The sequence below is a fragment of the Gopherus evgoodei genome, chromosome 2 (assembly GCF_007399415.2).
Source record: "Gopherus evgoodei ecotype Sinaloan lineage chromosome 2, rGopEvg1_v1.p, whole genome shotgun sequence".
Taxonomy (NCBI): Eukaryota; Metazoa; Chordata; order Testudines; family Testudinidae; genus Gopherus; species Gopherus evgoodei.
The window spans coordinates 33803450-33816721 of NC_044323.1; the positions used below are offsets into that span (position 1 = coordinate 33803450).

General features: G+C 39.2%; 1 protein-coding gene across 2 annotated transcripts in view; it reads right to left on the reverse strand.

Annotated features, from left to right (window-relative positions):
- The window catches only part of MYO3A (myosin IIIA), a 205548-nt gene that overhangs the window by 122982 nt on the left and 69294 nt on the right, over positions 1-13272 (reverse strand). The window contains exons 1-3 of one of the 2 annotated variants that reach the window (XM_030550333.1): positions 11206-11470; positions 11001-11105; positions 9253-9352 (exon numbers count right to left, since the gene is read on the reverse strand). In XM_030550333.1, coding sequence (XP_030406193.1) covers positions 9253-9352; positions 11001-11045 — 145 coding nt within the window. In that variant the 5' untranslated portion in view covers positions 11046-11105; positions 11206-11470. Of the gene's footprint in view, positions 1-9252; positions 9353-11000; positions 11106-11205; positions 11471-13272 lie in introns of those variants that run through there. The other variant, XM_030550332.1, reaches the window with a different exon arrangement.

Consider the following 13272-nt stretch of genomic DNA (forward strand, 5'->3'; position numbering starts at 1 on the left):
TGAGGAATGTGAGAGTAGGAAGAGAAAGATATAGGGAGGGCATACATGCTTATTTTAAAACAATCTATGATAGAGCTGCAACGTTTCAGCTGTCTGATGGTGCATCAGAAGGCAAGCCCCCCTCCCCGCCCCAACTCAGCGTAAGAGCCAGAATTAGAACCCAGGCGTTCCAGAATGCTAGTCCTGAACAATGAACACACACAGGAGGGTTTCATAAAACAATTATGAATGTAACCAGCTGTAAACCAAGAGCTGAGAAAGGACTCGGCCTGAAAGGGGTTTAAAAAAAATCTCATTACACAAAAGTTAATTAATGTATGGAACAGATTGTCAGAGGCAGAAACAGTGATGGGACATAGGCAAACCAGAGTTACAAAGCTCTTCCAGGAAGAACATGCTTTCCAGGGTACAAATACTAAACAGAAAGCTGGAGGGTCCTACACAGGTTGTATGACCCATATCACTCCAAAAATGAAAGGTTAATATTTAAAAAGGATAAATAGGAATTATAGGGCTTCGATGGATGTCACTGGAAAAGATCAAGGCATGTTTCATAAAATGTATAGGCCAGAATGAAGATACAGGCAGATTTGCCACCACAGAAATAATTCTAGAACTGTAAGAAGAACCCTGGTGAGCAGAAACAATGACGCCTCCCCTCTCCTCCTCCCCCCCAAAACCCCCACCTAAAAACCAAAAGCACAAGCTAAGCAAGTCTTACCCGTTTTAAAACCATTCATAAAGGGGCACCCAGGTGCTTTTGCTGCATAGTTCTTGTGCTGATTTACTTCAGAGTACTGAAGGTGACAGAGACATTTTAGATGACTCTTTGTAATTCTGTTTTAATAAGCAACAAATTGTTTTTACATAAGCCCAGAGAAGTAAGGTTATTCAAAGTTCAGACTGAAAATCCTTTGGGGTAAATTCAGACATGAATCTAAACTGGACCAATCTAACCCATGGGGGCTGCTCTAACTTATGCTAGCTAGCTATGATCCCTAAATTATCATACGCCGGAGAGAATAGCTAGCGTGCAGCATGTGGTGGCCGGCCCCTGTCCCTGGCCTCATGTGTCTCCCGCTCCAGGGCTGAATGGATGAGTGGCAAAGAAACTAACAATGCCCACTCTGTGCCTTGTCAGGTACCTGAGCTCCTCCATATTGGGGAATTCTTTTGCTGACCAGATCCAGCTACTTTCCAGCCTATTTTGTCTAACATACTTTACAGTATATGACATTAGATTACTGCACTATGCATTATATAACATTCATGGTACCCCATGACATCTAAATGTGAATTATTAGGAAAAGGTTGTTCAATGATTGTGACTGGACTAGGACAGTAACTATGATCCTGGTCTATAAAAAGGGATCTCCCCTTTGGAAAATTCAGATGTTTTTATTGGGCTTATATTCAAAGCAGCTTGACAAGCTCTTTACTGAGGAAGCTTTAACTTTGAAGTTCTTTGCTTTTATTGGCTTCTATTAGAACCTCTATATTAAATGTCATTTAAAAGTAACACGTGAATGTCATGTTATCTGGAATGGAGAAATGACAACACAATTATACCCTGTTCTTGATCTGAATCAATGAAGCAGACAACTTTATTATGGATGCATGCTAGAATGACTAATGCAAATTCTAAGCCTTACTATGACTCACTGCTGAGAATAAGCTGAGGGCAGAGGAATAATTATTTTTATTTCTGAATACTTTAAAATGAAATCATTTAAATTAATGAATGCATTTTGTAGAACGATTCAGACAAAGTTTACAGATAATGTACGACAATACAATTTGAGAATGCAGTAGCTTAAGATGTTTTCTACTACTGTTTGGAAAACTTCTGTAGGTCATTTTTTGCTAGATTTTCAGTGTCAATGAGACATGTAAATCAGAAACAACGTATCAATGATCAGACTGTCTTTTCCCAAAGTGACTTTGGTCCTGAACCTGAAATTCTCACTAAGGCAAATGGAGATTTATCCAAGGACTGAAAAATGACTTCAGGATTGGCCTTATTAAGAACATAAGAATGGCCATACTGGGTCAAACCATTGGTCCATCTAGCCCAGTATCCTGTCTTCCGACAGCGGCCAATGCCAGATGATTCAGATGGAATGAACAGAATAGGGCAATTATCAAGTGATCTCTCTTGTCTTGCAGTCCCGGCTTCTGGCAGTCAAAGGTTAAGGACACCCAGACAGGGGCGGCTCAAGACATTTCGCCGCCCCAAGCACGGCATCATGCCGTGGGGGGTGCTCTGCCAGTCCGCTGGTCCCGTGGCTCCAGTGGACCCTCTGCAGGCAAGCCTGCAGGAGGTCCATTGGAGCCGTGGGACCAGAGGACCCTCCACAGGCATGCTACTGAAGGCTGCCTGCCTGCCACCCTCCTGGTGACCGGTAGAGCGCCCCCCCGCGGCATGCCGCCCCAAGCACGTGCTTGGCGTGCTGGGGCCTGAAGCCATCCCTGCACCCAGGGCATGGGGTTGTGTTCCTGACCATCTTCGCTAATAGCCAGTGACGAATCTATCTTCCATGAATGATCTAATTCTTTTTTAAACCCAGTTATACTTTTGGCCTTCACAACATCCCCAGGGCAATAAGTTCCTCAGGCTGACTGTGAGGTGTTGAAGAAGTATTTCCTTATGCTTATTTTAAATATCTGCCTATTAATTTCATTGGATGATCCTTAGTTCTTGTGTTAGAAAAAGGTTATTTACCCCTTTACCTATTCACTTGCTCCAAGCCATTAATGATTTTATAGACCTCCTTCATATTCCCTTAGTCATCTCTTTTCTAAGATGAACAGTCCCAATCTTTTGAATCCCTCTTCATATGGAAGTTGTTCCATAGCACCAGGGGTGGCTCCAGGACCCAACACGGGTGCTTGGGGCGGCAAGCCACTGGAGGCCCTCTGCCGGTCACCGCAAGGGCGGCAGGCAGGCTGCCTTTGGCGGCTTGCCTTGGAGGGTCCGCTGATCCTGTGGCTTCGGCGGACCTTCCACAGGCAAGCCGCCGAAGGCAGCCTGCTTGCCATGCTTGGTGCGGCAAAATGCCTAGAGCCACTCCTGCATAGCACTAATAATGTTTATTGTCCTTCTCTGTACTTTTCCCAGTCCTACTATCTTTTTTTAAGATGGGGTGCCAGAACTGCACACAGTACTTAAGGTGTAGTCATGCCCTGGATTTATGTAGTGGTATTATGATATTTTCTGCCTTATTGTCTATCCTTTTCCTAACATTGATAGCTTATTTGATTGCCACTGAACAGATGTTTTCAGAGAACTATCCACAATCTCCTCCAAGATCTCTTTCTTGAGTGGTAACAGCTGACTTAGACCCCATCATTTACTCTGTATAGTTGAGATTATGTTTTCTCATGTTCACTACTCTGCATTTATCAACTTTGAATTTCATTTGCCATTTTGTTGCCCAGTTAGCCAATTTTGTGAGTTCCCTTTGTAACTCTTCACAGTCAGTTTTGGATGTAACTATCCTGAATAATTTTCTATTATCTGAAACTTTGCCATCTCACTGTCTACCCCCTTTTCCAGACCATTTGTGGATATGTTGAACAGCACTGGTCCCAGTAGACATCCTTTGGAAACCCCACTATTTATCTCTCTGCACTGTGAAAACTGACCATTTATTCCTACCCTTTGTTTCCTATCTTTTAACCAGTTACCAATCTACGAGAGGACCTTCCCTCTTATCCCATGACTGTCGACTTTGCTTAAAAGCCTTTGGTGAGGAACCTTGTCAAAGGCTTTCTGAACATCCAAGTACACTATATCCACTGGATCACGCTTGTTCACATGCTTGTTGTCACCCTCCAAGAATTCTAATACGTTGATGAAGTATGATTTCCTTTTAAAAAAGTCAGGTTGACTCTTCCCCATGATATTCTGTTCATCTGTTTGATAATTCTGTTCTTTACTATAGTTTCAACCAACTTGTCTGGTTCTGAAGTTAGGCTTATGGGCCTGTACTTGCCAGAATTGCCTCTGCAGCCTTTTTTAAAAGTTGGCTTTACTTTAGTTACCCTTCAGTCATCTGGTACAGAGGCTGATTTAAATGATATGTTACATGACACAGTTAATAGTTCTGCAATTTCATATTTGAGTTCCTTCAGAAATTGTGGGTGAATACTATCAGATCCTCGTGACTTATAACTGTTTAATTTATCAATTTGTTCCTAAACCTCCTCTAATGACACCTCAGTCTGGGATAGCTCTTCAGATTTGTCACCTCAGAAGAATGGCTCAGGTGTGGAAGTCTCCCTCAATCCTCTGCAGTGAAGACCGATGCAAACAATACATCTAGCTTCTCTGCAATGGCCGTGTCTTCCCTGAGTGCTCTTTTATCACTTCCACCATCCCATGACCCCACTGATTGTTTGGCTGGCTTCCTGCTCCTTATGTACTTAAAAACTAACAGCAAAAATATTTTTGTATCTTTTAATATTTGCTCTTCAAATTTGTTTTGGCCTGCCTCATTATACTTTAACACTTGACTTGTCAGAGTTTATGCTGCTTCCTATTTTTCTCAGTAGGATTTGACATCCAATATTTAAAGGATGCATTTATGTCTCTAATAGCCTCTTTTACTCTGTTTAGAAATGGTAGCATTGTTATTGGTCCTCACGGTGTGTGTGTGTGTTTTATTTGGGATATACATTTACTTTGCACCTCTGTTGTGGTGTTTTTAGAAGTTTCCATGCAGCTTACAGACATTTCACTCTTGTGACTATTCCTTTTCATCTCCATTTAACTAGCTTCCTCATTTTTATGTAGTTCCCCTTATTGGCAGAGGAACAAGCTGAAGTGTTTAGTCCAGTCTTATCATCCTGATCTTATTATAAGGGGACTGGTGGGGGATCAGCATATTGAAAGTCAGTCTACTTCTTTTAGGTGCCTAAACATGGATTAATTTTAAGCACTCAGTTTTTAAAATTTGGTCTGTATTTCTGGATACAAAAGAGGTGTGAATATCACCCAACAAACTATGACAACTAGCACATCCATATATCCCTAGCTTTTGTAAAACTATGCAAATAGATTACTTCTTCTGGTAAAAATGTTAATAAAGCTCAAGTCTTTAATGCAAGAAACAGTATAGTGTCAATGAGTTACAAATGTCAAAGGAATTACTAGGTACCCTTCCTATAAACAAAGAAATGCCAGTCCAGTCAACGTATATGTTAATTTAGTACTACCTAAAATGTCTTCAATCTCACTGACGGTAAAAAGAGATTAAATCTAACAATGCATTACCAAAGAAAGATATTCTCTCACACAACCTTCTATATAAAGAAACGTATTTTTTACCAGGTTGGAGGTAGGTTGCAAGAGAACTAATTTACAATTCCAAGTAATAAAAGACAGTTTTGAAGTATCAACAAAGTTTAGATTTGCATGGCTCTTTACTTTGATTGTTTCTGTCATCTGAAGAACAGAATAATTATTTTCTAATTTTGAAAAAAAATCATTATCTTATTACATTTTTAAAATTAAAGTTGAGCTAGCTAAGGATATCTGGAGTTGAGCTAGCTAATTCTACTAGGAAGAAAGGTTCACGTATTAATCAAAGTAATGCCAATTTCAAATATTTCCCCATAATTTCTCACTGATGAGTCACAGTCAGGATAAGTCTTTGTGTAGTCATGCTAACGTGCATCCATCATAAACCTCTCTGCTTCCTATATTCTAAACCAAATACAGGGTATTATTGTAGTCATTCTGAATGCAAGCCCAGATGACATTCTTATGAAACTTTTAACTATAAAGTCACTACTTTTGAATTGCTTTTAAAAAAATGTCATCAGGAAAATACCTTTTTTTTTAAAGTGCAATGTACAAAATTAAAACAAATGTTTTACCTTCACAGTTAACAGTTAATTACACATTGTGTAAAATTTTGCCTCCACCTCATGGCCTGGGGGTATGACTTTCAATAAGAAACAGTGTTATAACAAGGTTGATTAATGCACCTTCCTAGACAATGGAATACTACATATTTTTTCATGGATGTGCATAGTTTGTTTTTCTGGAAACAGCAGCTCATACCACGAAATATCTAGTATATAGGCAGCAGGTTTTGGCAACCCTGGGGAAGTGTAGGATCTTGTGCTGCTTTTAAATCCAGATTAACAACCCAATTGTCCAATCTTTAGCATATTGGTGAAACAACCTTATTTTCACACGAAAAAATAAAGTGAATCCAGTAGGACTATTCACAAGTGCTTGTCAATGTCAGTAAGTGCTCCACAAAAATCAGGTATAAGTAAAATTATACTATATGGATGAATGTGTGGGTTTTTATTGCACATGGAGGTGGAACAATGTATTGTCAGTTGTTCCAGACAGATTTTGATGACAAACAGCCAGTTTTTTTAAAAGGTATTTAGGCACCTAAAGATGAAGCTAGGTGCCTGCTGGAAATGACAGATTTCAATGAGAGTTTGGCATCTCCTCGCTTTAGAAAATCCCATTATGCATGTTGCTGTGATAATATTCTGAGATTATGTACATATTAACTTGCCTTGTTATAAGCAATATGTTAAGAAAAAAATAACAAAATATTTAACCAATTCTAGAAAAGTTCACAGTCTAGTAATCTGATTAGTTGGATATCCCTAATATATTCACTAGAGAACATACTCATCTCATATGATATATCTATTCATAGCTATGCAAAAAGAGGAAGGATGGTCCAGTGGATAGGGTGCTATCCTGGATCTCAGGAGAGCCAGGTTCAATCCTCTACTCTTCCACAGACTTCCTATCAGGGCCAGCTCCAGGCACCAGCATTCCAAACAGGTGCTTGGGGCGACAATCTGCATGGGGCAGCAGTTTTTGCCCCCAAGCAGCGTGGCGAATTGCCGCCGCGGACGGCAGGGGCAGTCTGTGTGCCGTTAGGGCAGCATGCGCATTTCCGCGCGATGGCAATTCGGCGGAAGCTTCTACGTTCAGTTGTTCGTGAGGACAGAAGCTGCCACCGAATTGCTGCCGCTGTGGAAACGCGAGTGCCGCCCTAATGGCACATGGACTGCCCCTGCCATCAACAGCGGCAATTCGGCGCGCTGCTTGGGGCGGCGAAAACAGTAGACCCGGCCCTGCTTCCTATGCAACTCATTTAGTATGTCTCAGACTCAAAGGTCAGAAGGGACTATCATGTTCATCTAGTCTAACCTCTGGCACATTGCAGGCAACAGAACCTCATCCACTCACTCCTGTAACAGACCCCTAACTCTGTCTGAGTTACTGAGAATTCACCATTTACACTAGTTTAAACCTGCAAGTGTCTCATGCCCCATGCTGCAGAGGAAGGCGAACTCCCTCTCCCCCAAGTCTCTGCCATTCTGACTCGGGGAGAAAACTCCTTCCCGACCCCAAATATGGCATCAGTTAGACTCTGAGCATGTGAGCAAGATCCACCAGGCAAATACCTGGGAAAGAATTCTCTGCAGTAACTCAAAGCCCTCCCCATCTAGTGTCCCATCTCCAGCAGTTGGGGATTTTTGCTGCTGGCAGTTGCCAATGGGTCACATGCCATTGTAGCAGTCCCATCATACTATTCCCTCCATAAATTTATCAAGCTCAGTCTTGAAGCCAGTTAGGTTTTTGCCCCCCATTGCTCCCCTTGGAAGGTTGTTCCAGAACTTCACACCTCTGATGGTCTGTGCTTGAGTCTCCCATCTGTAATACTGGATTAATAGTACATCCCTACTGGACAGGGTTATTGCTAGGGTACATACATTATAGACGGTGAGGTTCTCACATGCTAGGGTAACAGGTGCCAGAAAAGTAGACATGATACAATATGCATATGCAATTTGTATACAATATACCAGAATAAGTGATGCTTCTCGAAAGGCAGCACTAATGCTCAAAAGAACACATTTTGGATGACAGTACAGCATTATGTACTACAATTTCAGGAGTACAAAAGGCACAAAGTAAAGAAAAGCCACTGCTGCTATTAAAGACCAATTAACTTGTTAATGTTTAGCAGTTATTGTTTGTGATGCCTACTAACACAGAGAGCTATTTAAGAAAAAAAACTATGTTCTAACTCAAAGAAAGTGTAACTTAGGCTATTATATAATCGTATAAGTAATTCAGAATGATAATGTGCTCTTCTCTGGAATTATGTTCCATAATGTCTTTCACTGGCTCATCTCTCAATCACTGGTTTTCTCTGCCTGTTTACGTAACCAGACAAAGAGCCACATGGGAAGCTCATGGAGAGATTGTTCCTTCACCAACCTGGTGCAGCAGGGGACTGCAGAGTCTGCACCATCCTTCAGGAAAGTAATTTGCTTCTCTCCCTCCTTCCCCTCTCTCCTTACCTGCCCATGTGACCTGCATCAATCTGCAGATTGATGCAGAGTCAATTGGGCCCTGGATCCACTTTCTCCCTACCCCTCCATGCCTTGGGCAGAGGGTACAATTCCTATATTCCCTTGAGCACAAGGACTTCAATTGTGACAGGCTCTGACACAGGCCTAACAAGGGGTGGGAAGATTCCTTGCTTTTTTATTTAATTCTATGCAGCCAGACAGGATAATATCACACAGGTAAGCTGAGATCACAGGTTATTTGTATACACATATACAGAACTCCCTCATTGTCCACACTGATAAATTTCATTCACTAGAAGTGGGATAAATGTTGACTACCATAAATCTAATTCTGCATTCTGTTCAAATGAAATGAAGCTTTCATTAAGAATGGGAGAATATCATTCAGGGCTTGATCCAGCTCTGACTGAAATCAATGGCTAAACTCATTGGGCTGGATTCTCTGGGAGAAACTCCCTTATTCTCCACAATATCCTTTAGTTTTATGCCCCTATGACATACAGCATTAAAGTTGTGCATCCCTTACTTCTTTGAACTAGCATGAGGTCATTCCAGATCCCATGTACTAACTACAATCTATTAACTGGTTTTGTCCTGCCTGCTACAAAGGCATCTGGGGTCCATAAGCAATAGACTAACTCCTAATGCTTAAATCATCTAAACACTGTTAGTAAAATAGTTGCCAAGACCATAGTTAGGGATATTCTCTATTCATGAATAATTTGTTTTCCTTTATATTATCTAGTTTCAAACCAGTTGATTTTTTTTTAAAACAAAGTAGTCCAAATCTAAATCAAAACATTGTCATCTGTTCTTAACTGTTGACTTTTACACCTCTCCCCCGTCATGTTTTAACATTACAACTTTGTCTGTAAAAACATCACATACCAAAATCCACAAGTTTAACTCCTCCTTCAGTGGTCAATAGGATATTATTTCCTTTTACATCACGGTGGATGGTTTTGTTTTCATGCAAATGCTGAAGCCCCTGAAAAATAAGTTATAAATCCATTAACATTATGTGTATTTTATTTGCAGATTGAAAATAGAAATTATTCTATGTATTAACTTTGCTGATATTTTTGTGGTATGCTTTTTCTATCTTTCTAAACTTAGTTTCAAAATGAGAATAGCCACTAAGTTCAAGAATGAACTACCATTTGTTTGCCAATTGATGGACACTTACAAGGTCAGTGTATTTTGATTTTCATTTCTACTTCTCTTAGCATTTTTGGTACAACCTCCCTAGAAATTCTATTCTTATTCAAAGAACACTGAGTCAACTATCAACCAACTATGTGGGATAAATGGACTTTTTAGTGACTTCTTTTTCAGGTAGACAAGTTGCATGATGATAGAAGCAAAGAAGCATTATTAATCTTGATTATATATTGAACCATTAAAACAGAAAGACAAAGAAAAGTTCTAAGCTGTAGTAATAGTTCCAGTGCAGAAACTCAAACTCTAATTAAACAGCAAAGTTAAAGAAAGATACTTTGTCTTGATTAGCTACAGTGATTTTTCTTTTGAGAGAGATTTCAATTTGTTGTAAATTATTTTATTACAAGGTAGATGCTGTCCCACAACATGAGACACAGAACAGTATTTTTGGTATGTTGCACTAGAATCAGGTCAGAAATGGTTTTCACAACCCATGAACATTTTTGAGATATCCAAAAAAAAAAATTCTCTCCTCCGAATTTGGAGGGGAAAGTCAATCTAGAAAATTTTGGCAAACTGAAAATCTGACCTGAAGAAAAAAAGGAAACATTTGGTTTTGATGATTTTGAAATGCTTTGTTTCAATTTCAAGCATTTCTCCCCACCCCCGTTGTTGTTTTTTTTTTACATATTTTTACTATAATGAAGTTAAATTTCGAAATAAGTAATTTCAAACTGGAAATCCAAAACGTTTTGATAATTTCAAAGTATTTTTCTCCCAAGATTTTTTTTAAGTTGAAAAATTTGTGAAAGCCAACCCTTTCCCATAAAGAAATTCATTTTCAACAAATCAGCATTTTCTAGTGAAAAAAATGTTTCAGTAAAATAATCCCTGACCTGATGGACATTGCAGTTATGTCTCCAAAAGAAAAACAATTTAGATGCAAAGCTGTATTTATTTACTGCAACGAGGGAGAAGTAATCAATGCCTGAAATAAATGTTCACCCTTTTGAAACTGATGAACTGAACTGCTACTTTACCTGGTAGTATTCAAAAACAAGTTTACAACTAAACCTTATTTCATTACACACTAGTGTAATATAGGAAGAAACATACTTTTAAAATGGAATAGATATTCATTTGTTGAAAAAAAATTAAGGGCTTGTCTGCATTGCCCCTCAGTTTGGACTACAGTGCAGTGCAGTAACACCCCGCGTGTGCATGCTGAGGGTACAAACTCAAAAGTTCCTAGTTCGTGTTAAATAAATAGCACTCTTCAAACAGGATTTACAGAAATGTGAACTAGGAACCTTTAAGTGTGTGCCCTCAGCTTCCACATAGGGGAATTACAGCACAGTTGTAATTTGATGCACACTGCTATCTGCACCCCTGCAGAATCCAAACTGTGTAGCCTGAGATACTTTTTGAATAAACTATCAATTGAACTGTCCATTCATTGACTGTTTTTATCTTACCATAAGAGCTTCATGTAAAATATAAGCAATTACAAGTTCGTCCATCCTTTCACCTCTCTTCAAAAATCCTTTCACCAGATCAGTCACGGATCCTCCATTGCATAGCTATAAAAAATCAAATTGCATTAAGATACACAATGGAAATTAAAGGAGAGAAGTAATCATATCGGTTCTAGTTTTCAGTAGATTCCATTTTCATACTTACACATGGTCTTATTAAGCTGATAGCATAGCAATGAAATTTATTTAGTGCTCATAATATCTACTCAAACAATTGTTTTTACATTTTATACCCAACATTATTCTCTCTTTCTGCATCTGTCTCCTCTCTTCCTACAAATACATGTACAACATCTTATCTCTCTAATTTTTTATCTAGATGCCAATTTTCTTCTGAAGCTAAAATTACTGTCATGCTTTTAAAGAGATATTTTGTGGAGACATTTTGATAGCTCCTAATGTTCATCAAATGCAAGTGTATCCGTGCTACAGATAATTATGGCTTGGATTCTCACATCTCCTTCAGTACACTTGGCACCACATACACTGTGATGCCAAGTGTACTGAAGACAGCTGGAGACAGCCAGTGGAGAATTTCCCCTGTACAGAGAAATCTGCTTCTGTTGTAGCTGCCATCCTCATCAGCTGTCTCCCCAGATACCGATATAGGAAGGGGAAGCAGCACATCTGGGGCATGCTGGGGGGATTACTGGGGCACGGTGGAATGCAGCTCTTCAGTGCCTGATCTTCCACTGACATAAGATTCCTCAGGGACATTACCAAGTAACATATGACTTAGAGATGCAGGGGAGCTGTAATTTTGCACCAGGACCAAGTGGCTCTGGTTTAGGGCACCATAACTAGCTCCCAACAGCCTCTCTACTACACTGTATCTAAAGTGCCATTTGGACATCAACAATTGGTCTTTATATTTCTCAGACCCTGGAATTACTTTTCAAAGTGTAGGTCTTCTAGTGACTTAGCGTAATGCACAATACGAGCTGACTGATTGAGGCTATAGTATTTCACATGTTCACTTTAGTCACTTAAAACTCTTCATTAGGATAAATCCATGATGTAATTTTCATAATCCAATCTGCCTGCAGCTATTACGTACATGGGAAGATTGAGACAGTACTATAAGCACTTTTAAAACATTCATAATGATGTCAAACTTGCACATACATTATCTCTTCCAAAATGTACAATACTCTGATAAAACAATGAACTATGTTGTAGGCATTATGTAGTATAGGCTCAGTAGTTTCCCATTATAAAGTATAAAACTGTAAGATTACATGAACATAACATACAGTAGTAATTCTATTTGACTACAGAGCCTATAGCCTATTCAAATTATTGGTTTTCAATAAAATCTTTCAACTCCAGAATTGCAGATGTCAGATACCTATCTATTTTATCTATGTTCATCTGTCCTAAGAACCTTGTGACACCCTGGTGTTTTTTCTAGGCAAAAAATGCATTAATAAAAGATTTGCATTTTAAGAAAGAAACTGACTGATTTTTGTATAAGTGGCTGTATATACACATTAACCTCTCTACCGACTGTAATCATTTCTATGTGTACAGTTAATGCAACCAAACACCTAAATGGGCACTACCCAATATCAAAGTCCTGCTGTAAGAGCTTTCTATATTAATGTAATATAGGGCTCAACCCTGCAGGTGCTGACCACTACGGCAACAGTCCTGGCAAACACTTAATCCCATCCTTAACTTCAAGAGTGTGTGTTGTTGCACTGAAGTCCATAGAATGAGACTAGCCACACACTAAAAGTTAAGCATGTGCTTAAGTGCTTTGCTGGACTGGGTTCAGAATCCCCAGCACCTTGAAGGATTGAGCCCATAATCTTAAACCTTTATGGCGTCTCTTTTTCACCAGCTTTTCCTTTTTTGGAAGCTCCATTAATTTCTCCTGGGCTCCAGGAACCTCTTCTTTCACTTTTGTAACACTAATTGTATAGATGGAGAGTCAGACCTGATGTAAATGAGAGCAACTTTGTTTAATTCAGTGGAGTTGCACTGTTAACACGACGTCTGTATCTGGCTCTGAGTGGCAGAACATTTGATAAATAAATTAAATAAACAAGCTGTTCCTTTATCAAATACCAGACATGGAAGCAAAAAAAAAGTCTTATTTTCTGCTTCTGATAAACAGGTCTTTTTTTTTTTCTTTTTTCTTTTTTCTTTTATTTTTTTTTTTTTTTTGGTGTAGCATGGTCTTGACTGAAAGAGTTTTTTATTTGCCAGT